The sequence below is a fragment of the Colobus angolensis genome, unplaced genomic scaffold (genome assembly GCF_000951035.1).
Source record: "Colobus angolensis palliatus isolate OR3802 unplaced genomic scaffold, Cang.pa_1.0 Scaffold42, whole genome shotgun sequence".
Taxonomy (NCBI): Eukaryota; Metazoa; Chordata; class Mammalia; order Primates; family Cercopithecidae; genus Colobus; species Colobus angolensis.
The window spans coordinates 6,525,356-6,538,538 of record NW_012117599.1 but is presented as its reverse complement, the minus strand read 5'-3'; the positions used below and the strand labels follow the sequence as shown (position 1 = coordinate 6,538,538).

The window sequence follows — 13,183 nt, the reverse complement described above, 5'->3', positions numbered from 1 at the left end:
AGAGACGGGGTTTCACCGTGTTAGCCAGGATGGTCTCTATCTCCTGACCTCGTGATCCGCCCGCCTCGGCCTCCCAAAGTGCTGGGATTACAGGCATGTCCTGATATTTTAATACAGGTTTCCTGTATTTTATCTGACAACCCAGTCTGGGGGTACAGATTAAAGGTATAGGTACCTAGACAAATGAGTAACCATAAGCAATCTTCTAGAGATATGATTTCTCTTAGTACGGATTCTGAAAGGTATTGAATGACAATGAGTTCAAGATGATGTTCTCTGTCAACAGTCCAGAGTTCAGTTTTCTTTTGCCAGTGAAATACAGAATCATATACATTATTAAGCAGTTCAACTGAGATAAGCGCTCCATCCACTTACAAAATTTGAAGCACCAACAGGATTCCTATCTGAGGGGACACTGGCGGTAGCTCTGGATCCAGTCCTGCAACCCCCAACGGTATGTCCTTTCCTTCAGTGCTCTGACTAAAGTGGCCCTGACTGTAAATTAACTCTATTTTGCCAAAACAGTTTTGTCAAAATGCCCTACTACCTTCATAGAAATGTTACAACAAAATGGTCTCAAATTTGAAAAACATTTTAAAAATAGGATTGTTGCAGAATTTACCAGGGTAGATATTTAAGTTGCATCCGTGTAGTACAACTGGGAGATGGAACACTATGAATATTTTTAAATGTTTTAAAACGTTTCAGTGACATGCCACGTTTTTATTATGATGTTTGCAAAACTCCACATGGTATCATCTCAGCTATAAAAATGATATGTGTAAAACAAATTTTTGTTTGTTTGTTTGTTTTTGAGAGGGCTGTCACTCTGTTGCCCAGGCTGTAGTGCAGTGGCATGATCTCGGCTCACTGCAACCTCCACTTCTTGGGTTCAATTGATTCTCCTACCTCGGCCTCCCGAGTAGCTGGGATTGCAGGCACGTGCCACCATACCAGGCTGATTTTTGTATTTTTTAGTAGAGACAGGGTTTGGCCATATTGGCCAGGCTAGTCTCAACTCCTGACCTCCGGTGATTCGCCTGCCTTGGCCTCCCAAACTGCTGGGATTACAGGCATGAGCCACCGCAACCAGCCGTAAAGTTTTTTTTTGTTAAAAGAAAATTTAAATCTTAAAATGATGGATTTATGAGTGATTCTTATTATTTTCTTCTTTTATATTTTCTTTTCTTCCATAATATCCTTCTATCACTTTTATAGGGAGAAAATATTTCTAAATAGAATAAACATATATGAAAGGAATTTTAGAATTGAAAAAAAGCTTGATCATAATGGCAATGGGGATAAGGTATTCCAACAAAATTAACAATATTGAGATGATAAGACTGAGTATCCACTCAAATAAAATATAATAGGCGGGTGTGGTGGCTCATGCCTGTAATCCCAGCACTTTGGGAGGCCACGGCGGGTGGATCCCTTGAGGTCAGGAGTTTCAGACCAGCCTGACCAACATTGTGAAGCTCCATCTCTACTAAAAATAAAAAAAATTAAAAAAGAAAAGAAATACCCCAAAAATTAGCCAGGAGTAAAAAAGGTAGCATGCACCTTTGAGATATATATATACATACATATATATATATATAAATAAAATAAATTCTGGCATGTTGGGAACAAGATTTACAGCTGACATTCTGCCTGAGGGAATCAGAATGTTCTTCAAGATGACGTGAAAATCTACTGTCGAATGATTAGTTTGCTCTTCAGATTATTGACAAAGAATGAGGAGCAACAAAGCAAGACAGAGAGAGCGGAAAAGAGAGTACTAAAAACACCCCACACCACAGTGAAGAGAGGCAAGCAAAAAGGAAAAGGAAAGGGAATGGTGGCTGGAGAATGGGGGAGGATTGAGGAGAAAAAATTCTGGGCATTTTGCATCCACCCAGAATCAGGGAAATGGAAGCAAAGTTACCAGATGAAACCTGAGGCCGGATCCCTTTGACATGCCTACTCCTCACACTTCAGTGCAGGGGCATGAGCCAGCTAGGAGAAGTTAGGAGAGCTTCAAACTCAGATGCCTTTGCACACCACAGCAGGCACTATGGCTTCTGGGCTGCCAAGGAAGTCAAACTGGAGGCCTTTCTGGGAATTTTGCTTGGCACAGGCATTTGGTACCTCACGTGCTTCCAGAATTTGGAATTCAGGGACCGTTTATTGGCAATGTGGTCCTCCCTCCACTTGATGGTCCCCTGCACTTTCATGAGATGCCGGAGAGAGTCCTGAAGCACTTCAGCCTGCAGCATGTCCAGCTCGCTCAGAGCCTCCATCTCAATAAGAATCACCTTGGAGTCGTTCTGGATGAGGGCACTATGCAGGGCAACTTCCTGCTCGTAGGCAAACTCCTCGCTGTGCGTGATCTGAGGGGTCAGGATGAAAATGTGCCGCCTGCTCTTTCGTATGTTGGTTTCCACTGCAGTGACTACATCTAGTCGTACAAGAAATAGATAAGATTTCCTATCAGTCTAATGCTTGAAACATAAACATCCTGAACATTTAAAAGTCTTACTGTTATAATCTGGTGTGAGATTCTCTGACATCAATCAAGTCACTTATTCAGAGAAGTGGAAATCTATGTGGATAGAGAACCCGTTTTTTTTCTTTGTGCTCCTTTCATTTGAGAGAATATCAGCCCCAATGTCCTCTTTTTATTTCCCAGGTAGCTTAGTCTTAACTAAAACAGAGTCCTTCTAGGGAAATGGGAATGTAAAGATACTTAATCTACTGCTGCATTAGAGACTTAGAATTCTGGTTCATTAGATACATATTGTCTTCTTAGAATATTTGCTTATATGTTTTAAAATGGCTTAAAAATTTAACTCACATATTTAAAAGCACAAACTCAGGAAGCTCTGCCCCTCAAAACTGACCCAAGTCTCTAGGAAAGTAAGTCCTGACTTCACTTCACCCCCCATTAATCTCTGTTGTAGAAATGGATTTGATCCAGACTAGAAAAATCTTAAGGGACAATAGATCCCCTTTCCCTTTAGGTGTTTATAGAGCATAGACTCCATGGTGATTCCAATTCACTCTGGGTGGACTTAGAAAGAACATGAAATACCCAGTCCTCACTGCAACAGAAGAAAGCACAACCATGAATAAAACAACCCAAGATACTCTGACAGACTGGTGTCTGAGGAATTGCAGATGCATGAGGCAGGCCAGCTGAGAAGAGGTGCTCCCAGAGGGAGGAGCACAGCTGCTCCAGAAGCCCCACCTGGAGGGGCAGGTACATGACCACCCTCTGACCTCCTGCCAGTGCCTCCCAGTGGCTAAACCCAGCCTGGAGCAGAGGACAAGGGTGCAATGGCTTCCATGATGATCAGCCACCCAGGGCCACGGGATGGAGTGGTGATGCAGAGAGGATTTTGGTGGGGCAAATGCAAGATAAGTCTCACAAGAATAAAGATAGCACCTTAGTCACTCATGAACTTTCCTAAGCGAAGAGTGAAGTTTGGTGTTGTTTCGTTGGCTTTCATTTTATTTTGCTTGAGGAAAGGTCAGAGGACATGCACTGATGGAGGGAAGTAGAAAACCATTCCAGATTAGTATGTTGTCACACATTGAAGGCAGCACAAGCTGGAGTGTGAGAGAGGTAGCATCTGGGTTTAGCGGGGGAGAAGGGTAACTAGAACTTAGGTGGATGGACTGAGAAAGGAGAGGTGAAGAGCTTGTGGCTAGATGTGGCACACTGTTGAGCCCACAAACAACAGGAGTCCCTGCAGGTCCTTGAGTAAATTTGTAATATGAAAAGAGTGTTTGAGAGCATTACTCATTACTTCTATCTGCCTGGGTGGCCAGTGGGAAAATGGGAGAAGAAGAGAGCCTCGAGAGAAGAAGTGCATTATATTCTCCTAAACTGTACCTTTCACAAGTCTCTGGAGCCATTATTGAGGCTATGAGCATTCCCAGATATTCCAGGGTAAACCAAATTCACCTGTTGTTCATACCTTTACATCTATAGGCATGTGAATTCCTCTTCTTAGTAAGATGAGTTTAAAATGTAAAAATGGAACGTTTACTTTATTAGGCTTAGGCCCTTGACATCTGAGCCCCATTTCTATTCCAAACCCTTCCTGATCTGTGAGAAATTAGAGAAGAGTTCACAAGGAGGGTCCACAGGTACTGGACATAAATGTATGAAGGGAATACTGAAATCACAGGAGTTGTGATAAAACTGTCAAAAATATATAAAATTGGGTAGGAATATTAAGGAACAGAAGCTACAATTCTATTTGCTCTGGTGAGAATATAAATTTGCAAATGTTTCACCAACATAAAGAAAGTCATGAAGACCTCTGAGTCCTTTTAAGGTATTTCAGCTAGTGCCTATGGCTACCAGAACAAAATTCTTCAATGTTTAAGTCCTCTTTCAAATCTTATGGACAGAATTAAGAAGTGGCAGAGTTATTCTGGTGGGGGACCAAGGAAATAAAGTAGGGATGATGGTTTACTAAGTCCTTGAAGCACAGGACTTCTAACTCTGAATTCACACCATCGACATTACTGTGAAGATCTCATCACCGGGACAATGATAGGAGAGGGAAGAGTGAAGAATAAGTGTCTGCTCCTGGATAAATATTTAAAGTTTTTGTCTTAAGGTCTGAGGTAGTAAATGCAATTCCTTATCCAATGCAGGGATAAGGCCACCTAGTTCACAGCCTCTAATAAGCATGAATTTCCGTCCCTAATGTATGTTGATAGCTTTACCTTCTCCAGGTAGCATATCTCTCCCATAAATGCATAAGGTATAGCCACATTTATTTTCAAGAACATCAGGCAGAATCTGGTGAACAAAGTACTCTACACGACTGGCCCCATCTGTACCGGATGTGTAGTTCCGTGGGTAGATAACATAAGCATCATAGAGCTTTCCATCTGAAAATGAAAACAAGAAGTACAACTTCTTACTTGATTCTAAAAATTCTCACTGGACTCTTCGAAGACATTGCGCTTCAAGTTTTATGGCTGTTGGTGAATGTATGTCACCCTCCAAAATGTTCTAGACTCAAGAGATGTTGACGACCAAACATGATGAGGAAATAACAGTCTTCATCCCAAAGTATTTCTCCTTTTTACTGTCACAGACTAAATAACAAAAAAGTGGACAAGAGCCTGTCCAGTGCAGTTAAAACCATTTCACCAATGTTGATTAATAATTTATGAACAAGGGGGCCTTCTGTGCTGGATAGACCTTGGTTTCATCTTTGGTTTCGCCATAGTCCCCTGGGGAAGTGAAAAAATTTAAAGTTAATAGTAGCAAGGGCATAGCATTTTTTAAGGGGTCTGAATTTTCCACAAATCAAACTGTTAGCTCCTACTTCAGTCAACTCTTTGAAAAATGCAACTTGTATCTGCCTCCAAACAAAAGCATGAGGTTTGCATCTAGCAGGCAGAACTGACTCCTTTCATGAGCATGTTTGTATGCCTAGGTTAGACTTTACAGATCAGGGTTTCAGGTAGAACACACATGCATTCTGACGGACCTTTCTAACCTGCTCACATCTGGAAAACAGGAACAATTTTGCTACTGTGTTTAACTTCATAATATCTTACCAATACGTTATGAAATTCACACCTTTCTGGGCTTGGGGCAGATTCTGTTATTGGTAACTGAGTAGGAATAGCAGTTCTACCGGGGAAGAAATGTGAGCTGTTGAGATTAATCTCAGGACCATGAGGAGTTACAGAGCAGGATGGAGAATGGCCTCTAAGAAAAACCAAAAACACAACTCACTGATAACAGATTAGCAAGCAAAATGGAATCTGGGTTTAGCAGCCTAGCTATTGAAAAATTAATAGACAAGTAACTAACAGTTATTATGTGACTTTTTCTTTGGGCGAAAAACTTGGTATTTGCCACTTACCATTCCTAGTCTTGTAAGGTTTAGCTATGTCTCTCCAGAGCAGAGTAGCCTCGATCCAGAACGTTTTTAGGATGATAACCAGGACATTGATTAGCATTAACAATACACTACATACTGCAATTATGCAGTAGGTGCTTTGATGATCAACTATTCAAAAGAAAGAAAAATGATTATTATTACTACTGAAACAAGATATAATAAATAGACACATGGATGCTGGCTTCCCTTGGGAGTACAAGAATTTCATGTAAGATATACCCACTGAGAATTTTCATGGCTGCTTTAAGTACCAGGACATTCACATTTATTGAGCCTCTACAACATATCAGGCTAAGCATTACAGGGAATTCTCAATGGCAAAAGAGGCACAGAGACACTCGTCAATTTAACTAAGATGGGAGGCAAAAGCATGATTTTTGCTGGCAGAGGATTTTAGGAGAACTTGCTCCATGCAGGACTGGGAAAGGGAGGCTTCCTGGAGGAGGAGGCCTCTGAAAGATGAGTAGGATTCAGGGAGATGCAAAAAAGGAAATGCCCACCTGGGCAAAGAGAATACCGTAAGCCTAAGTGCAGAGAGGAAGTGTGTTTTCTGAGGAATTGGAATAACCTAGTTTGGGGAATTGGTGGAAGACATGATTAGAAAGTCTGGTCATGGCCAGGTTCTGTCCAGACTTGAAACCCCAACTAAGGCAGACTGCCTTATTCTGAAGGTCACAGGAGCATTGGAGCCTTGAGTGGTTTTTCCATGAGATTTATCTGATGGTAGGAGAAAGTTTGTTTCTGTGGAAAGAAACCATGGGCACTCCGAAAAGAATGGAGTGTGGTACTAGGGATGCAAGATGCAGAGGGTTGTAACTCATGCAATAATGAGAAAGGAACAGACAAGGTGCTGTCAGGGCATTAAGGAGAAGGCATCGACAGGTCTGAGAGACTTGTTGCCTCTAAGGACTTGGTGGTATGGGAGATAGAAGAAGAAGCAAGAGTCACCTAAGTGGCTAAAGCATCTTTGATAAAGAACTCAAAAGTCAAATTACTAAGTTCTAGGTCCTACTCATAGCCCATACTTCTCTCATGGTGAACATTACTCAGCCAACACTGAACTTTATCCTAGTACTCCTTGCTTCACAAAATGCAGATGCAACATGCATATGCACTGATGAATGTGAGAAGAAGCTCAAATGAGATTTGCTGATATGGTTCATTTCCATCTTAAGTCTCCGTGCATGGGCTCCCAGTTTTGAGGTAGAAAAAGCACCGGCCCCTATTCACAAATTCCTCCACAACCTCTAATAGTTTATCAGCTCTCTCGGCGACCAGCAGTATGAAATCAAGAATTATCAAGGTGATATGACTTAAAGTTGGGGGAAAAATGTGAAAATTGACAAAGAGCTTACTGTCATCAGGTTAAATAATGAAAATTCTGTAAGTAAATTGTTTCAACAGGATTCCTTTCCAGGTCACTCTGTCTAAAAACCCCAGCTGGATGCACAGAGGAATGTGTACTTCCTGTGAGGACTGCTGGGAAGTAACCATGCCAGTGGCTGGACGCTTCCAAGCAAAAGAAAGATGTTGATCCAAGACATCAAAGGGAGTCTTTGTAAGTGTAAATTATTTTTATAAAAGTATAAGTAATTCAGGTATGTGATGACTAAATGTTACTTTCTGTCTACACATATAAATAGCAAAGTGCTGGCTGTGTTTGATTCCTTGCTCCATCACTGTGGTATCTGGCAAGTTATTCAACTTTCTTTGCCTTTTACTTTGAAGTATTGAGAAAATAAACGACAAAGTTAAATGTAAAATAAGTAGATGAGTCCTGGTACATAGGAAATAATGAATAAATGTGTACTATTATTACTATGAGCATCAAATACGTATTTAGTAATAGTTAATAAAAAGGGGACACAGGCCTTTTAAGTTTTTGCTCTCTTAAATTCAAGAAATGCTATAATTTCAGAAATAAAAAAGAATTCATCATGACAACTCAACAGCAGTGGTAATAATTTGTGTTTAATTTATACAGTTGCTGAAACAGACTGTAACCATGCTGACTTAAAGAAAAACAGGTGAAATACAAATAAGCTAGAAGGAGCAAAATCACTGAACACCTGTAACACGAAAACAATTCCAACACATTGGTAAGCAGGGACATTGATCAATGATAATGTAGCAAAGCAGGAGGACACAAGAGCAGCGTGGGTGGGCAGGCTGGATGGATGGCTGCAGGGTCCACTGGGCCCACCACTACCCCAAGCATGGCCGTCACATAGCACCTTGATGGGGTCCACAGCCTTCCTGAGGTGCCACATTTATCACTGGCAGACATCAGAGACCCACAGAACACTATGGCACTTACAGCCATCTGCATGAGTTACGATTCTGTTTATTTTACGAAAAACTTACAAATCGGGGGTTAAAGTCAAAATTAAAACAAGAAAAACCCCACATACCACTTCAGGCAGACATCACGATTACACCATATTGGGGGCCTGTTGTCCCCACACCCCAATCCTTTCTCCTCCTGTTGTGCCTCTCTGTGTGTATCTGGATGAATCTGGACCATACTGCACATATGGGTGGGAACTCAGGATTTCACACTTTATTTGGCTCTTTGACAAGTATGTTAAACAATTTCTACACGGTTGTACAGCCCCTGAGGAGTGATGAGTGTGAAAAAATATATTTTTCTCTCTCCTTCCTTTTATATGGGATACAATGCTTCACCTAGCAAACAGGATGTGTTTGCCTGGATATGCGAAGAACAAGTGAGGAAACTGACAAGGGCTCAGGAGTGAAATGCTGGGAAAGCTATTTTCCAAGACAACATTGCATCGTCTTGGACACAACGGAGACGCACCAAGCCAGTGGGGAGAAGGATCAGTCCACCTCTGTGGGAGAAGAACCTCATCTCTGATGTTTCGCGTTATCTGGGCATGGTGATGATAAAAAGCACAATGACCTGTAGACAGCTTTATTACTGTTTTGAAAACTCTGTAGACAACATACCCCCTTCTTGTGCGCACCCAGGAGGGATCACTCTCTCCGCCCTGCTTTGGCTATTTGTGAAGCCACCAATTATTTATATATAAAAAAGAATGTTACACTTTAAAAGATTATATAGCATCTGAAACTAACCCAATAAAGACTGATCAGTTTCATGTTGTCCTTTTATGGTGTCAAATTACAATGATATCATTAAAATCCTGCTAGATTCAGAAAAAAACTATAGGGACGCAATAAACAATTTCACTTTCCAATTGATGGAGAAAGCTATTGAATTTTGTTGTATAATTAAGCCTTATAGCTAGAGAAGTAGAAATGTACACAAAAAACATTTGGTATCAATAACTTGGTTGTGCATTCGTTTATTTGGTCAAAAAATATTTAACTGAGCACTGGCTAGCTGCCAGGTATTGCATTAAGGACCCAAAGATGGTTGAGATGATGTCCCTCCCCTCATGGAGCTTGCAGTCATGTTGAGCAGACTGTCAAACAGATTTTGGTAAGGCAATGTGACCAGTGCTACAATACAAACAGGATGCTACAAGAGTACTTGGAAAGCATGTATACTGCAAACTGAGGGCCAAGAAAAATTCCCTGGAATAGGTAGTACCTGGAATAGGATGCAATAAAGAAATGGGCTGAGCTACCAGACTTCCCATGTGTTCCATGTACCTTAAATACTTTATAAAGTTTAACAACCATAATGTGTGTGATACGGTTTGGGTCTATGTTCCTGCCCAAATCTCATGCTGAATGGTAATCCCCAGTATTCAAGGTGGAGGCTGATGGGAGGTGATTGGACCATGGGTAAGCTCATCACGAATGGTTTAGCACCATCCCCTGGATGCTGTCCTTGCAATAGTGAGTGACTTCTCATGAGATCTGGCTGTTTAAGTGCGTCACCTCTCTCTCTATCGCCCCTGCTTTCACCGTTTGAAGTGCCTGCCTTTGTTTTGCCTTCTGCCATGAGTAAAGCTCCTGGGTGTCCCCAGAAGCAGAAGACGCCATGCTTCCCGCACAGCCTGCAGAACCGTGAGCCAATTAAACCTCTTTTCATATAAATCACCCAGTCTCAGGCATTTCTTTATACCAGTGCAAGAGTGGCCTCACAAGTGTCTTATTACAAATTAGCACCTAGGATTTTCTCACTGAAATGGCAGTAGTTAGATACTTCCCCTTTTTGTTCACTTTACCACCCTCACTAACAAAATGAATGTTCATAGTGTTCATTATGACCAGAAAGAGGTATAGAAGGAACCATGTTTACAACAGGTAATACAAGTTATAAAAGAGCACAAAAGAACACGTTCAGTTTACCATTTTCTTTTTTTTTTTTTTTTTTTTTTCTTTTTTTTTTTTTTTTTTTTTTTTTTTTGAGACGGAGTCTCGCTCTGTCGCCTGGGCTGGAGTGCAGTGGCCGGATCTCAGCTCACTGCAAGCTCCGCCTCCCGGGTTTTTCCGCCTCCCGGGTTTACGCCATTCTCCTGCCTCAGCCTCCCGAGTAGCTGGGACTACAGGCGCCCGCCACCTCGCCCGGCTAGCTTTTTGTATTTTTTAGTAGAGACGGGGTTTCACCGTGTTAGCCAGGATGGTCTCGAACTCCTGACCTCGTGATCCGCCCGTCTTGGCCTCCCAAAGTGCTGGGATTACAGGCTTGAGCCACCGCGCCCGGCCGCATTTTCTTTCACATACAGCGAGACAGAGGGAGTTCATGAAGTTAGAAAACAAGGATGACCAAAGAAGCAGCTGAATGTTCTAGAGAAACCAACCATAGGAGGCAGTGGGGGAGGAGGAGGAACTTAAGCAGCAGAGAAGCTCCCAGCAAACCAAAACAGTCTACAAAGACCAGATAGCAAACAGCATCCCAAAGAAGAGAAGTACATTTTATGGCACAAGCCATTCCCATTGTCTTGATGGATCTCTCGGAACCACACTCCATTCCGCTTACCCTTGCTACAGAAAGTTTAGGTGACCAAAGTCTCAGAAACACTCCTTACTTGGATTTTTCCTACTTAGTCTTACAGTGTGTCTTCTCAAGCCATGCAAATTCAGGGCCAGACAGTCGTACTGCAGCAATAAATCCTCTTCCTTTACATCAGCTATTCTTAAAACCATGTTTACACAAGCCAGCCCATCGCTGAAACTAAGAAAGCAACCTGTTACTTGTAATGCCTACTTTGCACGTGCAAACGATGTGCAAGCGGAAGAGGATGATTCTCTTTGATATAAAAATACCTTTGATTTTGCCCTTCCTCTTGTTGAATTCTTGGTTCACCGAAGTCCGTAATTTTTTTTCCATTAAGCTGCCACAGGACGGCAGCAAAGAACTGAGCGCCTTTTCCAAAACAAGCAGAGCAAGTTAGGTTTGTGTTTTCTCCTAGAGGGGAGTAAGGACATTCACCAATACAATTAACTTCTGCGACTAGCATTTTATCCCATTTAATGTAAAAAAAAAAACTTACTGAACACTTAGTATGCACCCCGCCAGGACCTCCCTCCCTCATCTCTAGCACCTTCCTCTTTCTATGTCCTCTCTTACCTCCTCCCTGCTCCCATTACTTTCATTCACCCAGCTGGGTTTCCCATTCACCCACCCGCATGGGAAACTAACAAGGCCAATGATTCTGGCTTCGCCAACCCCACTTTACAAAGGATTTCTAGTAAAAGGATTGCCCTTTACTAGAAATTAGAGTTTCTTTCCAACTGCTCTCTTCCACATCTTTCTACAGAACTCTCTTCATCTCTCCATAAGCTACCTTTGAATATAAATGTGTTTTACCAGACCTGGCTACCATTGCCCAGAATGGACACTCTGCAGGTTTCCATCCCAAGCTCTGGGATAGAGATGAAGATGAAATTAGATGCATACATGAAAGCACCATGAATTACAACATCCAATAAACAAATGTAAACACTGCAATTGCTGTGTCCTGGTTCCCAATATTAGCAAATGCTTGGGTAGGTGCTTCCAGGGACGTCACCTCACTTACCCCTCAAGGTTCTCTATGCTAATTGCCTGACCCCTGCTAAGGGAATTCAGAACAGGGGTCATATGGAAGGATTTTCCGGGCAATATTTACAGCATTCTGATATATTTTCTTACCAATTTCCACTTCCTTTGTTTCATTGTGTGCAGGGGCTCTGATTACAGGAAACAGAGAGAAGCCTTGCTCATCTTAAAGACAAAAAGAAATATAAATACTAGGGGAGCATTGAATGCTACTCAATATAAGTTTGTATTTTCATGTTTCTATTCTATTTCATAGCAATGTTTTTCAAATTTTTCTGACAATAACCCATAATGACACACACACACACACACACACGAAACAGAAAAGCATTTAAATAAAGCTTTCTTTTATTACCTATGATGCTTTGTAATATCTGTATTCTCTTTGACATCACTAAAACAAATGCAGGTCCAACCCATAAAACTAATTACATGACCTAGTAATTGTTAGAAAACTACACTTCTACAGAATGAGACTACAGGGAAGATTTCAAAAGACCTCTGAAAACAATAAATGGATGAGTCCACAGATTTGCTCGCAGTTCTCCACTAGGGTGACCCATCCTCAGGGAAATCTTCCCCGTATGGAATTCCGACTCCTGGGACCAGCAGGGCTGAAAGACTGGCAGTGCTTGTGGAGCGCTGCTGCAATCCTCCATCCCTTCATGCTCATTTATTTAAGGACAGTGTGATTAAGGACCACTGTAAGGGTTGATATTAAACAGAAAGGGACACTAATAGGAATGTGGTCTGGTGATGCTTATTTTGCAGCGGTGCGGTGAAGTATTGGAAAACTCCAAAAAATTGTCTCCAATATTGCTTTGCCCTAAAAAAACTGTCATACGTTAAGGGGCTATTTCATCAACGTATGTAGATGAACTTGTGCTAAGGAGACCCCAGTTATTTACAGATTGATAGGCTTTTATAAAATTTAAGACAACTTGGAAAACACATTTTTAGAATGAAGTGACCTACTTAAGGCCACTGAAGATATTGAAAGTATTTTGCAAACATGGATTAAAATCCACGCAATGACATTTATATACACCATAGTATCGCATCATAAAGCCTCTCATTAAACTTCGAATCCAGTGAGTATTACTAAAGAGTAAATTCTTCTCTTTTTAATTTGCAGAAACTCTGAAACCAAACTAGAAAAAAAAAAAAAGTTGGTTTTGCTCCCCAAAATTTGAACGGCAAATTTTGTATTGCCATTCAAAAAAAGTAAGTTAAGTTAGAATTCAGACTGCTTTATCTTTGAAAAATTAAGTCACAAGAAAAGAATAAAGAA

General features: G+C 41.3%; 2 protein-coding genes across 3 annotated transcripts in view; both read right to left on the bottom strand.

Annotated features, from left to right (window-relative positions):
* IL18R1 (interleukin 18 receptor 1) overlaps positions 1-2,206 on the bottom strand; it is a 52,324-nt gene extending 50,118 nt beyond the window's left edge. The window contains exon 1 of the mRNA XM_011956606.1: positions 1,928-2,206. The gene's annotated coding sequence lies outside the window, so the exon portion shown is untranslated. The remainder of the gene's footprint in view (positions 1-1,927) is intronic.
* IL1RL1 (interleukin 1 receptor-like 1) overlaps positions 1,940-13,183 on the bottom strand; it is a 35,143-nt gene continuing 23,899 nt past the window's right edge. Inside the window, exons 6-11 of one of the 2 annotated variants that reach the window (XM_011956608.1) lie at positions 11,986-12,057; positions 11,118-11,259; positions 10,880-11,025; positions 5,880-6,026; positions 4,723-4,890; positions 1,940-2,440 (exon numbers count right to left, since the gene is read on the bottom strand). In XM_011956608.1, coding sequence (XP_011811998.1) covers positions 2,055-2,440; positions 4,723-4,890; positions 5,880-6,026; positions 10,880-11,025; positions 11,118-11,259; positions 11,986-12,057 — 1,061 coding nt within the window. In that variant the 3' untranslated portion in view covers positions 1,940-2,054. Of the gene's footprint in view, positions 2,441-4,722; positions 4,891-5,879; positions 6,027-10,557; positions 11,026-11,117; positions 11,260-11,985; positions 12,058-13,183 lie in introns of those variants that run through there. The other variant, XM_011956609.1, reaches the window with a different exon arrangement.